The sequence below is a fragment of the Esox lucius genome, chromosome 21 (genome assembly GCF_011004845.1).
Source record: "Esox lucius isolate fEsoLuc1 chromosome 21, fEsoLuc1.pri, whole genome shotgun sequence".
NCBI lineage: Eukaryota > Metazoa > Chordata > Actinopteri > Esociformes > Esocidae > Esox > Esox lucius.
This window is the reverse complement of record NC_047589.1, coordinates 25,320,593-25,336,443: the sequence shown is the minus strand read 5'-3', so window position 1 is coordinate 25,336,443 and position 15,851 is coordinate 25,320,593. Positions and strand designations below refer to the sequence as shown.

The 15,851-nt window shown below is 44.1% G+C and overlaps 3 protein-coding genes across 10 annotated transcripts; all 3 read right to left on the bottom strand.

Moving 5' to 3' along the window:
- Positions 1-323: 323 nt before the first annotated feature.
- Positions 324-2,041, bottom strand: c1qtnf9 (C1q and TNF related 9). 2 transcript variants are annotated; one of them, XM_010885910.3, is made up of 4 exons: positions 1,985-2,041; positions 1,627-1,832; positions 1,466-1,528; positions 324-1,364 (listed from the first exon to the last, which is right to left on the bottom strand). In XM_010885910.3, exons 2-4 carry the CDS (start codon positions 1,811-1,813, stop codon positions 592-594), a joined length of 1,023 nt encoding a protein of 340 aa, XP_010884212.2. In that variant the 5' UTR covers positions 1,814-1,832; positions 1,985-2,041; the 3' UTR covers positions 324-591. The 2 variants fall into 2 exon arrangements, with proteins under 2 accessions (XP_010884212.2, XP_010884211.2); XM_010885909.3 differs by having other exon boundaries at positions 1,627-1,864; positions 1,985-2,027.
- Positions 2,042-3,533: 1,492 nt separating this feature from the next.
- On the bottom strand, positions 3,534-9,612 carry tagln3b (transgelin 3b). Of its 4 annotated transcripts, none has more exons than XM_034289195.1 (5): positions 9,215-9,612; positions 7,361-7,660; positions 6,976-7,150; positions 4,743-4,875; positions 3,534-4,628 (listed from the first exon to the last, which is right to left on the bottom strand). In XM_034289195.1, exons 2-5 carry the CDS (start codon positions 7,538-7,540, stop codon positions 4,487-4,489), a joined length of 630 nt encoding a protein of 209 aa, XP_034145086.1. In that variant the 5' UTR covers positions 7,541-7,660; positions 9,215-9,612; the 3' UTR covers positions 3,534-4,486. The 4 variants fall into 4 exon arrangements, with proteins under 4 accessions (XP_034145086.1, XP_034145085.1, XP_034145087.1 ...); XM_034289194.1 differs by having other exon boundaries at positions 7,361-7,645; XM_034289196.1 differs by having other exon boundaries at positions 7,361-7,627.
- A 2,069-nt stretch (positions 9,613-11,681) lies between these two features.
- On the bottom strand, positions 11,682-15,788 carry abhd10b (abhydrolase domain containing 10, depalmitoylase b). Of its 4 annotated transcripts, none has more exons than XM_020041922.3 (6): positions 15,082-15,788; positions 14,270-14,453; positions 13,338-13,397; positions 13,080-13,191; positions 12,168-12,305; positions 11,682-12,038 (listed from the first exon to the last, which is right to left on the bottom strand). In XM_020041922.3, exons 1-6 carry the CDS (start codon positions 15,173-15,175, stop codon positions 11,697-11,699), a joined length of 930 nt encoding a protein of 309 aa, XP_019897481.2. In that variant the 5' UTR covers positions 15,176-15,788; the 3' UTR covers positions 11,682-11,696. The 4 variants fall into 4 exon arrangements, with proteins under 4 accessions (XP_019897481.2, XP_010884204.2, XP_019897482.2 ...); XM_010885902.5 differs by having other exon boundaries at positions 13,338-13,450; positions 15,082-15,194; XM_020041923.3 differs by lacking the exon at positions 15,082-15,788 and adding an exon at positions 14,661-14,710 and having other exon boundaries at positions 13,338-13,450.
- Between the last annotated feature and the right edge of the window lie 63 nt (positions 15,789-15,851).

Sequence of the window (15,851 nt, the reverse complement as noted above, 5' to 3'; positions counted from 1 at the left end):
TCCATTGAGAAAACTGGAAAACTGGAAATTTTAGAAAAAAAAAGATGTATTGTGCATAAGTTCGAACTTCATTCCTGGCACGGAATGCACTTGAATAAGTACAGGATCTTCCAGTTGTTTGTGGTATTTCAAAGCTCAGCCTGTTTCTCGTGACCAAATATTTTCTTTTCATACCCACACCCAGGAATTCATATGCAATTAGACAGCTGCTTTTCTAAAAGCACATGCTTCTGCGTATTGTAGTACTACCCATGCGGAAGTAAATAGATTTATTTTTAATTGTATTGAAATCAAACAAGATAAAATAACAATTGTCACAGATTTATTTTTATAGTTTGGTGAGTCACCAGAGGAGAAATTATCTTGAGTTATAAAATAAATCAGCTGTAGCATGAAAACATTAACAGTAATCTTCATTTAGTTAATATGAATTTACAAAAAAAAAACCTGTTTAAACATGGATTTAGTCAATGCCAAGAATCATGTACACGGTACGCTGAAGTAATTCAGGACATGGAGCACTTACAATAACACATTGTTTCTTGTGACTGTCAAAGGAAAAAAATTATCCCAGCCGCCTGGACTTGACCCTCAATCTGCACCGAAGAGCAGGAACCCGGAGAAGGTCGTATCGTCATCCTCGTCAGCGAACAGGCCATTGAAGAGCTCTCCCCCTGCCACCTGCAGCCACACCCTGTCCCCTTTCTCCAGCTGTAGTACAACCCCACCGGCAGCTTGGTCTTCGCTGCTCTGGTAGTTGTCTGTGGTGTGGATTACCTTCAGCCCATTTTTCACCAGTGCCACTTTTACATTGCGTGAGAAGACGGTGATGTGGTAGGTGAAATAGTACACGCCGGCCACGGCGCAGGTGAAGCGTCCCGTCTGCGGGTCGTAGTGGTCCTGCTTGTTGTAGATCACCTTGTCGAACTGAATGGGCCTGTTGGCTGCTGGGAGTTTGGTGTTCTCGGTCAGGCCGACGGAGAAGGCACTTTTCGGGGTGAGGAATGTGTCCCCCTTTTCACCCTTCTCGCCCGGCTCGCCCCGGTTTCCACGCTCCCCGCGGTAACCAATGTTGCCTTTGAACCCTGTGGGGCCCATGTCTCCCTTCGGACCTGGTCTTCCTGGGGGTCCCAACGGCCCCTGGATGCCACGGTCCCCCTGGAGCCCAATCTCCCCCTTCTGGCCTTCTGGTCCCAGAGGCCCCATATCTCCTTTCGGCCCCTTGGGTCCTGGAAGCCCAAGCTCTCCCTTCTGGCCCTTTAGGCCAATGGGCCCTGAGACTCCTTGAGGACCCATCTTGCCTGGTGGCCCCCTCTCTCCATTCTCACCCCGTTTGCCCTTAACCCCTGCCAGGCCAGCCACGCCTACAGATACAAGTGTAAAGAAAGTGTGTTAATATTGTTTGTCAGAGAAAGCCAGTGTTGCTTTCTGTCCAATGCTGTGTCATTATTTTAAAAAGCCTTACCCAGCTCCCCTTTGTCTCCTTTGGCGCCACTCTGTCCTGTTGGTCCAGGAATGCCAGTTTCACCTTTGTTTAAATAAATGTTATGATAAAATCACCAAAAACTGTAAAAGACATGTTGTGTTATTGAGACCCTTCTAACTGAAGTTGTGCCTTTATCTTACCTTGGTCTCCCTTGTCACCTCTTAACCCGTCTCGTCCATCACGGCCTGGCATTCCATTGTGGCCTGGGTCTCCTGGTATTCCCGGATGTCCACAAACACATGGGTTTGTCTTGGTTTCTTCCTGCGTAGCGCACTTCACAGCCAGCAGGAGGAGCAAGAGAGAGACTCCTAGTTTGACCCTGACCATGGTCCCTCAAGGCCCAATGCTTCACAACAGTCCAATTAAGTAATCTTAGCACTAAATGTACATTACAGAATAAACAAGTAATCCAGTTTAAATCAAGTGAAGTTGGCAGATTAAAATTGACGTGCAGGTTCATGTACAGAGACACACAATTAGAAGAACAGGCACACTTACACAGAGAATAGAGGGACAAACACGGCTGAATTTTGGAGAGCCAAGACACAGAAGGCCACACAAACTTTACCAAGGACTAAAAAGCTGGTGACATCACTATGCCAACTGCCAAGGCAGCCATCCGATTGGTTCAACAACAATAACAGCTATTTTGGGTTACTTATTCTGTCTGTCCACACCTCTCCGTCACACAATCTGTCCTCTTGTAGAACATTCCATTTCATCTAAGGGAGTAATGATCAGCTTGGACTGTGCAAGTCCGTATCATTCTACCGATTAAGTTATTTTTGAGAAGTGGAACTTAAAAGAGAATGTTTAATTTGGCATTCTGCCATGAACAGTATGTGTTCAACTCTTCGAGAGAGGTTGCTTTTAAAAAAGATATCAAGTGCCAAATAAAATGACAGAGTTGGATGTAACAATGTAGATTTTTTTCTTCAATCAACCAATTAAATCTGAAATCGTTCAGTCAATCAGTCCTAGATTTTTGTCCACTAATTGTAAAAGGTACTCTTTCAAGACAAATAAGGTGTCAGAAAATTGGGTATCTGTGTGTGTACTGTGTATGTGCCAGTTTATGTCCTATGTCATGAATATCAGTCACTATCAAACACCTGGAATAGTATGGATAACAGTGGAATGACAGTGATTCTATTATGCACATACTGTATACACAAAACCCATTAAATATCCACCCAATAATGTGAGGTTTAAAACACATTATCCCAGAATGCATTTTTAATATTAAAAAAAAGACTAAAAATGTCTATGGACAATATAAAGGAAATGTAGACAACCTAAATAAAACGCCAAGTATAATGGCTGCGAAAGACACATCAAACGTGTTCTTAATGACTTGCCTGTAAAAATAAAGGTAAAAAAAAAAAAAAAAAAAAAAATAAGATTTTGTGGATTGGCCTGTTTGCCACCGCATCCACCACTGCAAGACACAAAATGGCGGTGGTCCATTTTGCTTCCCTGTAATACTATTAAAAAAAGACAAATGCCTGGCTACTGCAGTAATTTGAGTGGCTGTCTAGCTCCTCCCCCAGTGGGGTCATAAAAAATAAAAGGTGCAGGGGTTATCAGGGCTAAAGAACAAGCTCCGTATCGGGTGTCAACTTTCTCCTGCTGTCATTCTGAATGTAAACCTATAGTAAGACGTTCTTCGGCTATCTTCTGTAATCATTAGGTACCGGCCACAAGACAGGGGACAATCCGAATGAGGAGAAAACGTATGCACGCTTATCTCATCTTCTGCCTCTGAACCTTCAGTAGAGTAGTGTGGATGAGTGTTTAACGCCATAAATTACACCACCGCAATAAACTTCAACCTTTCTGGATAGTGTTCTCTAATATATACGCCTGTCCCTAGCTCCAATGGAATGCCTAGGGGCAGTGTTTATTTATAAAATATATCTTATCTTTATAGATAGTGTTCCTTAACAGTCAAGTTAAGTTAATGGACATCCACTGGGAACTATATTAGCAAATAAAATATTTACACATCCAAGAGGACTATTTTACAGATCAGAAACATGAACACCTGATCCCAGAATCAGTTTATTGTCATATTCTCTACACACAAGCTTTCGGACATGAACACATCTCTCAGCGTACACACGACAAATTAGATTTAACATGTTCAAGCAATATCAGGCCTGAAACTGTGATTCTAGTGTCACTATCATATGTGGTGGCTATTTAACAACCATGGACACACATTACATAAATAATAATTACACGCAAGTACACACGGCACAGAATAGTCAAAAAATAACCAAAATTAGGGTGGGTGACATCTTATTCAAGGCATCGTTCATGGTCCCAATACTGTGGTAAGCAGGCACAATGTGATGGTAATTTGGTTACAGAAAAAAAAAGTCTTCACATTTTCAGACACCAGAGGCACAAGCACTCACTGAGTTCCATTCAGATATACACAAGACGTTTCATGAGGTACAGCAAAATCCTAACAAAGGACTATATGAATTAATCACACCGAATGTACATATAGTTTCAGTAATTCAAATAATGTAACATGCTACAAAATTGTTTTGCTGTAATTCTTGGTAGAAATGTTAAATAATATTAGCTTGTTTTTGTAGAGGGATGACTGATCGTGTTCGCTGTATCAGCTAAGTGAATAAGGCTTGATCCTCTGAACAGAATGGCTGGCAGAACCTGAAGTGATGGATAAATGAGAAATTACTTGGAAAGATAGGGAGTATGAAGAGGGCAGGACTGAAGAGAAGGGGTGAGCAGAATGCACTGAAGTCTGGAATGGAATCATTGGAATCAAGGTGTGGGTGTAAGGGACACTGTTTGGAGATTAACAGTAAGCCTGAGAATATGTGTGGGTGTGTGTTTGTGTGTGTGTCGTTGGGTAATTTCATGAGGTTACAGGGGCATGGCAGAGCATTATTCTGCAGGTCCAGTTACTGGAGTACACTGCCAGGCTGAGGGAGTGGCCGACAGCTGGCTCGAGTGGCTGGCTGGCCTCTACATGATCTGCCGGTGCATTCCGTAGCCCGTCATGCCGGACTGAGAGGCACCGCGGTTGCTGCCCATCTGCAAACCAATCAGACTCTGGCCCTGCCGAAGCTGGTCCTCTGAGAACTCCCGTCGGTAACCCTGGGCTTTCCTAGACAGACCAGCACAGACAGTACAGTAGAGAAAGACGTAGAACTACGTCCACACGACATTTAGAGAACACAGCAACTGTTCCCACAAGCAGTGGGTGTTGTCCAGTCCCTACCTGTGGAACCAGTCGCGGTCACCACGGTAATGTCCGTCGTCCTTGGTGAGGGCAACACTTCCGAGGGCCATCAGGGTTCTCTGCACCGCAGCCATGTCCTTCCCTGTAACCACAGCAACAGCCTTCACCAACACTGGACCCCACCCAGACAGCAGCAAACAGGCAGGGCGTCAGCTAGGCAAACAGGTTGTCAATAAACGTTGACTGACATTTGAGTAATGTATCAAGAAGTCTTTGAAATGGTTGTTGGAGAATGTATAATTTCTATAGTGGACTCTAAACGGTTATGCAAATTCACCTTGAGTACCATTGTACGGAACAGGCATACAGAACTCATAAGAGACAAGATTGTCATTCAAAAGATTAAATACACCTAGTTGTAAACTGAACGAAAGGTCCAATCAAAATGCAACTTCTACTTTAAAAACAAACCCTTCCAAATAGGAGAAGTGAAGAGGGCAGACCTGGCTCAATGCGGGGGGCATATCAAATTCAAATTCCATTTACTGTGTTTACAGGGAAACAAAACTTGGGGGGCCCAGATTCTACAGTGGATATAAAAAAAAATCTACACACCCCTGTTAAAATGCCAGGTTTTTGTGATGTAAAAGAATGAGACAAAGATAAATCATGTCAGAACTTTTAATGTGACCTATAATGTGAACAATTCAATTGAAAAACAAACTGAAATCTTTAAGGGGGAAAAATGAAAAATAAAAACCATACAATAACCTGGTTGCATAAGTGTGCACACCCTCTTATACCTGGGGATGTGGCTGTGTTCAGAATTAACCAATCACATTCAAACTCATGTTAAATAGAAGTCATTACACACCTGCCATCATTTAAACTGACATTTTCTTAGTTGCATCTAAGAGCAAAAGCCATGGGCTGCAAAGAGCTTCCAAAGCATCAGAGGGATCTCATTATTGAAAGATATCAGTCAGGATAAAGGTAAAAAATTTCAAAAGCATTAGATATACCATGGAACATAGTGAAGACAGTCATCATCAAGTGGAGAAATTATGGCACGACAGAGACATTACCAAGAACTGGACATCCCTCCAAAATTGATGAAAAGACGAGAAGAAAATTGGTCAGGAAGGCTTCCAAGGGGCCTACAGCAACATAAAAGGAACTGAAGGAATTTCTGGCAAGTACTGGCTGTGTGCCAAATGTGATAACAATCTCCCGTATTCTTCATATGAATGGGCTATGGGGTAGGGTGGCAAGACGGAAGCCTTTTCTTAAAAAGAAGTCTCCAAAAAGCACATGGGAAATGTGGTATGGTCTGATGAAACCAAGGTTTAACTTTTTGGCCATAATTCCAAAATGAATGTTTGGTGCAAAAACAACACTGCACATCACCCAAAGAACACCACACCCACAGTGAAGCATGGTGGTGGCAGCATCATGCTTTGGGGCTGGTTTTCTTCAGCTGGAACTGGGGCCTTAGTCAGGGTGGACGGCAATATGAACAGTTCCAAATACCAGGCAATTTTGGCACAAAACCTTCAGAGGGCAGTTAGAAAGCTGAAGATGAAAAGGAAATACACCTTTCAGCACAACAACAACACAAAGCACACATCCAAATCCACAAAAGCATGGTTTCACTAGAAGAAGATTAATGTTTTGGAATGGCCCAGCCAGAGCCCAGACCTGAATCCAATTGAACATCTGTGGGGTGATCTGAAGAGGGCTGTGCACAGGAGATGTTGTCGCAATCTGACAGATTTGGGGCGCTTTTGCAAAGAAGAGTGGGCAAATATTGCCACGTCAAGATGTGCCATGCTAATAGACTCCTACTCAAAAAGACTGAGTGCCGAAATAAAATCAAAAGGTGCTTCAACAAAGTATTAGTTTAAGGGTGTGCAGATTTATGTAACCAGGTAATTTGTCATTTTTCCCCCTCAAAGATTTCAGTTTGTTTTTCAATTGAATTGTTTGCGTTATGGAAAAGGTCCTGACATGATTTATCTTTGTCTCATTCTTTTACATCACAAGAACCTGGCATTTTCACAGGGGTGTGTAGACTTTTTATATCCACTGTATATGGGTGAGCAATGCCTCCCATTGCCCCCCCGTGGATCTGGGCCAGGAAAGGGGCTAACACATTGGTTTCCCCAGAGCAATTAGGGTTAATGGTCTACCTAGGTCAAATACTCTAACTGCTAGGCCACTTAAAAATGTCACATGATGTCCGGACACTTTATGTGTCAGTGAACATGCCCACCTTCCCACAGATCCACAGTCTGGAAGATGTCTGTGGTGATGACTCCATAGGCCTCAGCAGCCTCCAGGAACTGGGAGATCTTCTCCATCTGCTTAAATGCCATCTGGCTCTCCTGAATCTTCTTGATGGGCTCCTTCCCGCGTGGATACAGGCTGTTAATGAGCCTGCACAGAATCTACAGGAAGGAGGGGGAGGGGCCATAGGAATACAGATAAATGGATGGAGGGAATTAGGCGGAAGAAGAAAGTAATTGATTGTTGTAAAGAGGGAAATAAACAAATGGGAGAGGAGAGCATCAATTGTCCTCATTGTTGGCTATCACCCTGTATCACCGACTGTGGTCCAGTCGATCCGATTGAGCTTATTCATTCTCATCCACACTCACTGTTCCATCCATCAACCAGTTCTGGAAGTTCTGTTTGCCTGGCTGTGGTCGCTCCGTGTTCCCACCGCACTGAGCTACGATCCAGTCCACCAGCCGCGCCTCCAGCTCCAGATCGTACTTCTGCTCGATCTTCTCCTGCACCTCCTTGCTTAGCCCGTAGCTGGGTCCCCGGTTTGCCATGGCCTGTCCGGTCCTGCTCACGCACTACTTCTCAGACGCCCACAGACTCACAGCCTGCAGCTCCGGAATAGACACAGTCCTGGTGGCCTGTAGAACAGTGGAACGCTGACAAGCAAGACACTGTAAGATCATTAAACTGATGTGAGTTAAATAAATGATGCATTGAGCCCAAACGCTCACATTCCTGGCAAACGGGGATTCCCCGAGAAAGTCCAAGGGACGGTGAACACTTTCAATTGCATGGGTCCTGAATACTAGTTTGGTTTGGAGGGTTGTTCCTTGTGCATCGTAAGGGACATAGCATTTCTAAGATGACCTGCAGTTTTCTTCATATGTATTTCTGATCTTGAACCTTTCCAGAGGTAGCACATCCAATTCAACTGTTCCACTAATTACGTGATTTAGGTGTCCTTGTTCTGAGCCACTGTAAAATTGTGAAACAGCCAACATGTTTGGAATATTTTCATTTGAACCATACCAATTGGTGTCTAAGAGGATACTTAAAGTCAATGGGAAAGATGTAAGAAAAGAAACAGCAGACTGGTTCTTGATTTTGTACATTCTTTTCAAATCGGCATCCCTACCCCTCCCAAAAAACTGGCTAAAAGATACCTCACCCAATTAGCACACTCAACAAATGCACAGACCACTGTCCAGAATTCTCCTTTTTAATTTGATCTCTGGTTTGGTATGGTCCAGTGAGGTGGCCTGGATCAAAAGCTGCCCTTACAGAGCAGGAACTGAGCTCATCCCAAAGGGTATAGTCACCCTGGGTGGACCTGTAGCCACCCACACCGGGACTGGTTCACCAAACAAGAGGTTGGGCCATGGGCACATTGAGCCAATGATAACGGAAACCAAATTGTAATGGATTAATTTCGGTCTGTGGCCCTGTGCGCATGTAGACTGTGGAATTGTGACAATCGACGAACACGTCCATTGACATGTTAAAAGTTCATTTGATCATGGCCTGGAGTTGTCTGGTGATTAAAACTGTGGGGCACGTCCAAGTTCAGCATTGATTCGGTTCTAGCACACTGTTGTTTCAGGAAACTAAATCTCATCAGCTAGCTCTATCAATTAAAATACCCCCTCCCCCAAAAAGATGTACATGGTCAAAATTGAAAGTTATTAGATTTTGGTCGGGAAAACGGTTGGACATTTTACTGACGGGAACCCGCGTTTCCCCTGGCTGCCTACGTCTGCCCCCCCCCCTCCCTCCAAAAAAAAGAACGTTCCAGGATGGCCATGCGCTTAATTCGGATTCGGTTCTTATTGCTCCTCTGGTTAGTCCGAATGGGTGTGGTGTTTGGCACGCCTCCCGAACAGGGCGACGCACATTCTAATGAGCTAGCAGGGGAGCACCCTGAGACTAAATAAATAAAAGAAAAAATACAAAGAAATAAATGCAAATAAAATACCCGCATTGCATTGATTAGTCTATGGAAAATTCTAAACTTACACAATATAAAGAACATTTAAATTGGGAAGCAAAATATGCATTTTAATTATTAATTTAATGTAATGATTTTGGTTCAGACCAAATGCAGGTTTTCCATGTAGCATCATGGCAATTAAATTAGTCACGTAACATTATTAATTAATAAAGATTCTAAACTAAATGTTTCAGTCTCTAAATAAATCGATGACGAATAAAAGCTCCGACAGACTTACTAGAATGGAGAGAGAACGTCGCTTTCGTCCCGTAGATGTCTGCCAGTTAATCCACTAAACTGATCGGGTCAGAGGATGCTGAACTGCAACTGAAGCATCCATGAAGGGTGCGGCGTTCGTCCGCGGGGCGAGGCTCTTTACTCAATGTCCAGCAGTGGCGCGCCACTGTTTTTATATGTGCGGAAGCCACGAGGAGGATCCCTCGAGATCTGCGATATAGAATGCGACAGGAAGCAGGACTAAGAGAACGGTGCACCCAAGGCCAGTCCCTTGCCTCATCTTTAGGTTGTATTGGCTGACTATTACAGAGTTATTTTCAATGGCCCTCGGGGTGGCATTAAGTTATTGTTGGTGTTCATGGCTTTACAAATCACCTGATGGAGCACAGTGGTAATTTATAAAACAAAATAAATAAAACAATGTTGTTGTTTTTTTATGTTTACAGTTAACATCTGATGTAAATGTTGCTTTCAAAAAGCAGGGCACAGAACAGCCCATGAGTGTATGTTACTGTTTGTCTTTCAGTTTTAACAAGGACAGCAGTTGCTCTGCCTTAACTGGGTTAGAGTTAACAGAGACGAAAAGCCAGATAGGTGTGAGAGGATGAACAGGGACTGGCTGCGGAGGGATCTCTACAGTACTGCAACAACAACAACCATCACAAACTGGAAGATGTCTCCAGACAGTGATTTTCAATCAAGATATTATAGTGAGGAAGGATTTTCCGAATGGAAGAAATCAAACACTATTGTTATACTTCGGCATTCGTGTCAGGCTAAAACCGCTCCAGGAACTGCTATCTGTGTGCATTTTCAGCCCTTGGCATTAGGGTACATGGTCCCCACAAACCTTCAACCGCTAAACTTGAATCAAATTCTGTTGCTACCAGCCCCATCCATCAGGTACTGATTAATACTTTGGACACAATTTGAGTTCAGTTAATGACAAAACCAGTAAGCTCTGGGTCCTCAAGCTCAGAACTGAGAACCCCTGGTCTAGAAAAAACCCTGGTCTAGGACAACCCCTGGTCTAGGACAACAGTAAATCCCTTGGTAATCTACACTGCACCTGTAGTTTCTTTTTAAAAACCCAAATGTATGCTCATGTTTGTTATCCAGCAGATGTTGTGATGCCGAGGTGACTGGCTACATACCTCCCGACAAAGGGTGAAAGGTCAGAGCAGCAGTTAGTGGGAGAGTTACTGCTTCTGCTGAAGGAGGACAGACTTTCTGCCTCATTGAACACAGTCCAATGACCAACGACATGTTAATCAACAGCCCACGATTCTAACAGGGCCCAGCGTTTCATTAAATCAGACCTACTGTACGCGGGAGGGATTATGAATACATCCAACAAGGCAATCTGTAGGTGATAAATTGGGGTTATTTGAAATTTTATGGGGCCTCTGGGAAGTGGCACATGTAAAAGTAACCTTTAACCTTCATTTTATGTTTCCTCTTGACCTGGTAAGTCCATTACTGCTATTTAGAAATACAGTGTACAGTCTTTATATTGGCATGGAAAGTATTGTGACAATACAGTTTGAATGGTCATCACACCACTTCACTGCTACATCAAAGGCAGTTTGACTGGGGCGTGTTGCCTCTGTCTACGGGAAGCTGTTGGCAATGCTACCTGAAGAAAATCTCATACCTGAGGAACATCTCATTACCTCCACAGTCAGAGACAAGACTTGCGATCCACACTGGTGTTCAGAGGCTTTATTGGCCCGATAGGTCAGACAAGGTAAAAAAAAAAAAAAAGGCACAGGGTAGCTATTTAAGTCTGGCAAACAGGACCAGGATTTTCTCTCTGACAAATGGCAAAAGCATTAGCACAGACGAATCATCTTCTGTGGGAAGGTTTACTGAAACAACACAGCTCATTGTAAACAAGTAAGACACACTTACTCCAGACGGACACCAGGGGACTGTTTGGAAAGATTCTGACAGAAGAACTCCTAGTCCAATCAATGTTTGTACTGTTCTCTCTCTCTCTCTCTCTCTCTCTCTCTCTCTCTCTCTCTCTCTCTCTCTCTCTCTCTCTCTCTCTCTCTCTCTCTCTCTCTCTCTCTCTCTCTCTCTCTCTCTCTCTCTCTCTCTCTCTCTCTCTCTCTCTCTCTCTCTCTCTCTCTCTCTCTCTCTCTCTCTCTCTCTCTCTCTCTCTCTCTCTCTCTCTCTCTCTCTCTCTCTCTCTCTCTCTCTCTCTCTCTCTCTCTCTCTCTCTCTCTCTCTCTCTCTCTCTCTCTCTCTCTCTCTCTCTCTCTCTCTCTCTCTCTCTCTCTCTCTCTCTCTCTCTCTCTCTCTCTCTCTCTCTCTCTCTCTCTCTCTCTCTCTCTCTCTCTCTCTCTCTCTCTCTCTCTCTCTCTCTCTCTCTCTCTGCACTCGGAGGAGTTAAGTGTGGGACAGCTGGGGTAGAGGGCTCGTAATGTATACTGGATGGCCAGAGCTTCTCACACAGGGACCCCGACCCCTGCCGAGACTCAGACCAGGGTGGTCAGCTTGTCGATGAGGTCGTCGACAGTGTAAACAATTAGCCTGATGTCGTCCTTCTCGCTCATGCGATGCTGGCCATTACGGCGGAGGATGACGTCCACGTCGGCGCTGAGGACGCTCTCGGCAACCTGCATGGAGACGTGCCAGGGCACGTCAGCGTCCTTCATGCCGTGGATGAGTCGCACGGGGCAGGTGGTGGGGATGGGGCTCTGGAGGACACAGTGGTTCTCCGCCTCCTTCAGGAAGTCCACGGTGAACGTGTAGACGCCCCCCTCGCTGTACTTGGTGGGAACCCTCATCACGCCCTTCTCCTCAATCTCCTTACGCACCTGGGGTGAAACAGGGTCAATTCCATTATTATTATTTCTTATTAGATAATTAATTTACCCCCTTGAATCGCAAGAAGGAAGATTCGACTCGACCCCTGTGCTGGTCGGAACCATGAAGTACTCTCTCACCTCTAGAGGCATTGACTTAAAGGCGGTAACGAGGTGATCTGCCGCGGTGGAGATGCCCACTAGAGCTGCAGTCTTCTCCGGCCTGGCGATAGCCGCCAACAGCATGAGCCAACCCCCCATACTGGAGCCCACCATGATCTAATCAGACGGAGAGGAACATCATCAAGGTACATGAGAGACCGAGCAGGATTCTGGACAGCAACAATTTGTTTTTTTATTCTCAGGAAATAAGCCTCAAGCATCACGGTAGGCTGTGTATAAATACCAACGGTTTCATGTGGATATTTTCTAGTCTCAGTATAGCATATCTAGAATCATCAAGCTATCGTTAAAATGAACAGAGGGGTATAAGTTATAAATAGATGATTTGAACTTGAACCCTAACCTCAGTTTGTCGTCCTGACTGTGACTGTAGAACAACAACCCAGGCGCAGAGTTATGTCAGCCGTTGGTCACTCTGGCCACGGTTGTGCGCCTGGTGAATGTCTAGGAGAGCCTTGACGCCTGGCACTGGAGGCTATGCTACTGTGAGTGATTGAATGATGCCAACTGTTCATGGTTGCACAAGATGCTATCCACTTTGTGTGACACAGTGCCCTCTTGTGGAATATTGGGACGGCAACAATGTCATTTTGATGTCAACCTGCCCACACGCCATACATTTTTTGCACATAATATCTTGCACTAAATTTGATAATATCTATGTCGTATAATTTATTTGAAAAGTACAGTCTACAAGCCGGGTTAAAAAGTAAAGCCAGTGTTTGAGACCTGAAAACACTAAATTACCAAAATTCTATGAAATACCAATTGATATACCAATAAAAACCACTCACAAACAAGATATGACTATAGATGAGCCATCTGAATGCTGGTTTATATACTAGAGCCACTAGTCATGAGATTGTTTACCTGTGGGCCCTCTGCTAGCTCATCCAGTACGAAGAGGACATCTTTCTTCCAGGTGCCAATGGTCCCTTCACTAAACACACCCTCTGATAACCCATGGCCCGTGTAGTCAAACCTGGGGAAGATGCGCCACACACACCCACACTGAGTTTCCATTTCAAATATTTTTTTATTGCACACACATATGGTAATTGCAGGACGGGTGGCACAAACACGGTCCCACCCGCTGAGTTAGTCAAGAAGGTTGGCAGGCTCTGTAACCTTCTGGGGGCAGTCACTGGGGCCTGCCCCGACCCAGCACAGCAGCCTCCCACTGGGATCCTGTCAAGGGAAGTATTTAAGGTCTCCCAAAGAGTAGCTCTGGGGTGAAGCTTCTGCAACACAAGAGCCAAAGAGGGAGAACATATTCTAGGAGAGGGAGGGTGGAGTAGCTGCCAAAGCTACGATCGAGTCCAGGAACATGGTTGGTCCTTTCCAATCCTCCCTCACCTTGTCTCCTCCAACTTCTGTTATCTTTACTTTTAAAAAAGTAATTAAAAAATAATAACAGGGCCCTGAACACCTACATTGTGTTCGTTCCCAGAGTCTCTCCACATACTGATTTTAGACCAACAGTACATAGGCCGTGTTGCTGTTCAGAATAAAGAAAATACTAAACCAGTTAAAAGAAACAAGACAAAAGGGCCAAAACACAGAGCCCAAAACTACATGCAGAAATATGAACACCAATAGTTGGGCAGGTAGGAGCACAGGGAAAAGCTACAGAGCAGTGTGCCATCTGCACTTTACAAACACTGCGTTCGTATCCTTCTGAGGCACCCAAACACTCCCACTCAAACCCAGCCCAACCCCCGAAAAACCTTATTCTACCTGGCCTACACTTGACCCTTAATGTCCAGAAGTCAAATGTATGTACTTGTATTCATTTCTGGTCTCGTCCAGTATGATAAAACCTGTCTATACACAGAGGCCAATACACTGATGTAATTTCCGAACTATGCTAGCATAACAGCTCAGAGGACAGTGTATGAGTAATCTCGTTCCCTGTGTTTGCAAGCAGTTGTAACTGCTCATAAATTGCTCTCACCTGGTGCCTCAGACCTGAATTATTCCATGACAAGCTGGAGAGGATGGAAACCAGATGTGCTTGGGCTCATAGGCGACATAATTGAACAGCTCAGGGCATGCAGTACCTGAGGAATGAATGTCCTAGCGACCTGCAGAACTCTTCCAGGGCCTCTGCTTTCTGGCCATTCATATTGGAACCATACCCAGGCAGAAAAACCACGCCTGGACTCTTCCCCTTGACCGTGCGGTAAGCCAGCTTGGGAAGCTCTGGTCTTGCCACATACTGCACAGAAGACTTCCATCTGACTCCTGTGGGACAAACAAACACGCACGCACGCACGCGGTGTGAATGAGCAACATCACACATATTCAAAGTAATGAAAGAGGAGAAGCTCTAGTGAGCATTTTAGAATAAAGTGTGTCTTGTAAAATGTAGGCCTGTATGAGTGTTTAGCATAGAATCCTTTTGAAAGAACATCTGGGCGAAGTCTAGAAAAGATCAGAAGCTTTCCTTACGTAAACTTTTGAGAGTTGGAGCAGAAATGTTTGGCAAAGCACTGCTGACATAACCAACCTACTAGTCAACCTACTAACCAAAAACGGCTACAACCAAAACAATATTAAACAATGTGGCATTTGTTTAGCTTGGTATCCTGTGTTAAATAACAAGGAGGCGTTTGTGGGTGTGTTTGAGGCGAGGCTCAACCACGCGCTTCAACAAACCTCAAGTGTATATGAATAGTCTTTCGTAATACCATTTGAAAGTTCGTTCCTACCACCATAGTTCGAAATCTAATAACCAGCGCAAATGGGGTTCAATTTATGAGCAATAGTAAACCAATACCTTTACATATAGCTTGGTTGTTTTTAATGTATTCCATTGCATATACATTGTTCATTGAAAACGCTACATCTTTAACCGCAGAATTACACTTACCTCCGAAAGTGTTTGGAGATAAAGCAGCAACTCCACCATTCCTCAAAACATTAAAAAGTCCTTTGCGGCAAGAGCTCAGTGCTACGCCTGCCATACTTCAGGCTCCACCACCCACAACAGAAATATCGCGAGACTAATGTTACAAGCTACAGTAAGCCTAGCTAGCAAATTCAAAGTTAAATTCCCTCTGGCAACAGCGCTGCGTTATTCTGTTGTAAACATAAATCTGTGAACATCACCATAAATCATATAAGCAAATATGTGCTGGTAAAGTAATGAGTGCTGGATCAGGGATGTCCAAAACATTCTTGTTTGTGTTCACACATGCACCTTGGGCAAAATACTTTTTTAAGAACACATCTCCCAGCGTCTCTGCATCTGTATAGCCTAAACTTTGTTAACCTTCACTTGGGGGTTTTCAGGTTTGGTACAAAGAGCTTTAACAACTGGTCATTAACCCACAGTTTACTGGTATTTCCCTCTTTATTCAAGGTTGCCTGCATCCGCGTGTAAGGGAAAATTACTCAATGAAGCCTTCCACGAAAGTCATAAGCCAGAAAATTCCCATGACCGTTATTTTTAGGAAGTTGATTTGGTCCTTCCACCTAACGTCTACACAGTTCAGAGAGAAATAAATTCAGGTTATGCTGAGTCGGCGGACAAGAGACATGCCTGTCATATAACGATTTTAACAACACAGTGAACATTACTATACAAACGTATACTAGAATAAAGAAATTTGCTGAAACATGTCATCATGAGAAAATGTG

Excerpts from the sequence above, each read along its gene's own strand:
- c1qtnf9 (XM_010885910.3), bottom strand. The coding sequence starts at position 1,813 with ATGGTCAGGGTCAAACTAGGAGTCTCTCTCTTGCTCCTCCTGCTGGCT. Across the intron at positions 1,529-1,626 it reads AGGTGACAAGGGAGACCAAG|GTGAAACTGGCATTCCTGGA; the intron begins GTAAGATAAAGG and ends ATTTAAACAAAG. Across the intron at positions 1,365-1,465 it reads AGGAGACAAAGGGGAGCTGG|GCGTGGCTGGCCTGGCAGGG; the intron begins GTAAGGCTTTTT and ends TTGTATCTGTAG.
- tagln3b (XM_034289195.1), bottom strand. The coding sequence starts at position 7,540 with ATGGCAAACCGGGGACCCAGCTACGGGCTAAGCAAGGAGGTGCAGGAG. Across the intron at positions 7,151-7,360 it reads ACTGGTTGATGGATGGAACA|ATTCTGTGCAGGCTCATTAA; the intron begins GTGAGTGTGGAT and ends TCCTTCCTGTAG. Across the intron at positions 4,629-4,742 it reads GACCGCGACTGGTTCCACAG|GAAAGCCCAGGGTTACCGAC; the intron begins GTAGGGACTGGA and ends TGGTCTGTCTAG.
- abhd10b (XM_020041922.3), bottom strand. The coding sequence starts at position 15,175 with ATGGCAGGCGTAGCACTGAGCTCTTGCCGCAAAGGACTTTTTAATGTT. Across the intron at positions 14,454-15,081 it reads ATCTCCAAACACTTTCGGAG|GAGTCAGATGGAAGTCTTCT; the intron begins GTAAGTGTAATT and ends TTTGTCCCACAG. Across the intron at positions 13,398-14,269 it reads CTAGGACATTCATTCCTCAG|GATCCCAGTGGGAGGCTGCT; the intron begins GTACTGCATGCC and ends TTCCCTTGACAG.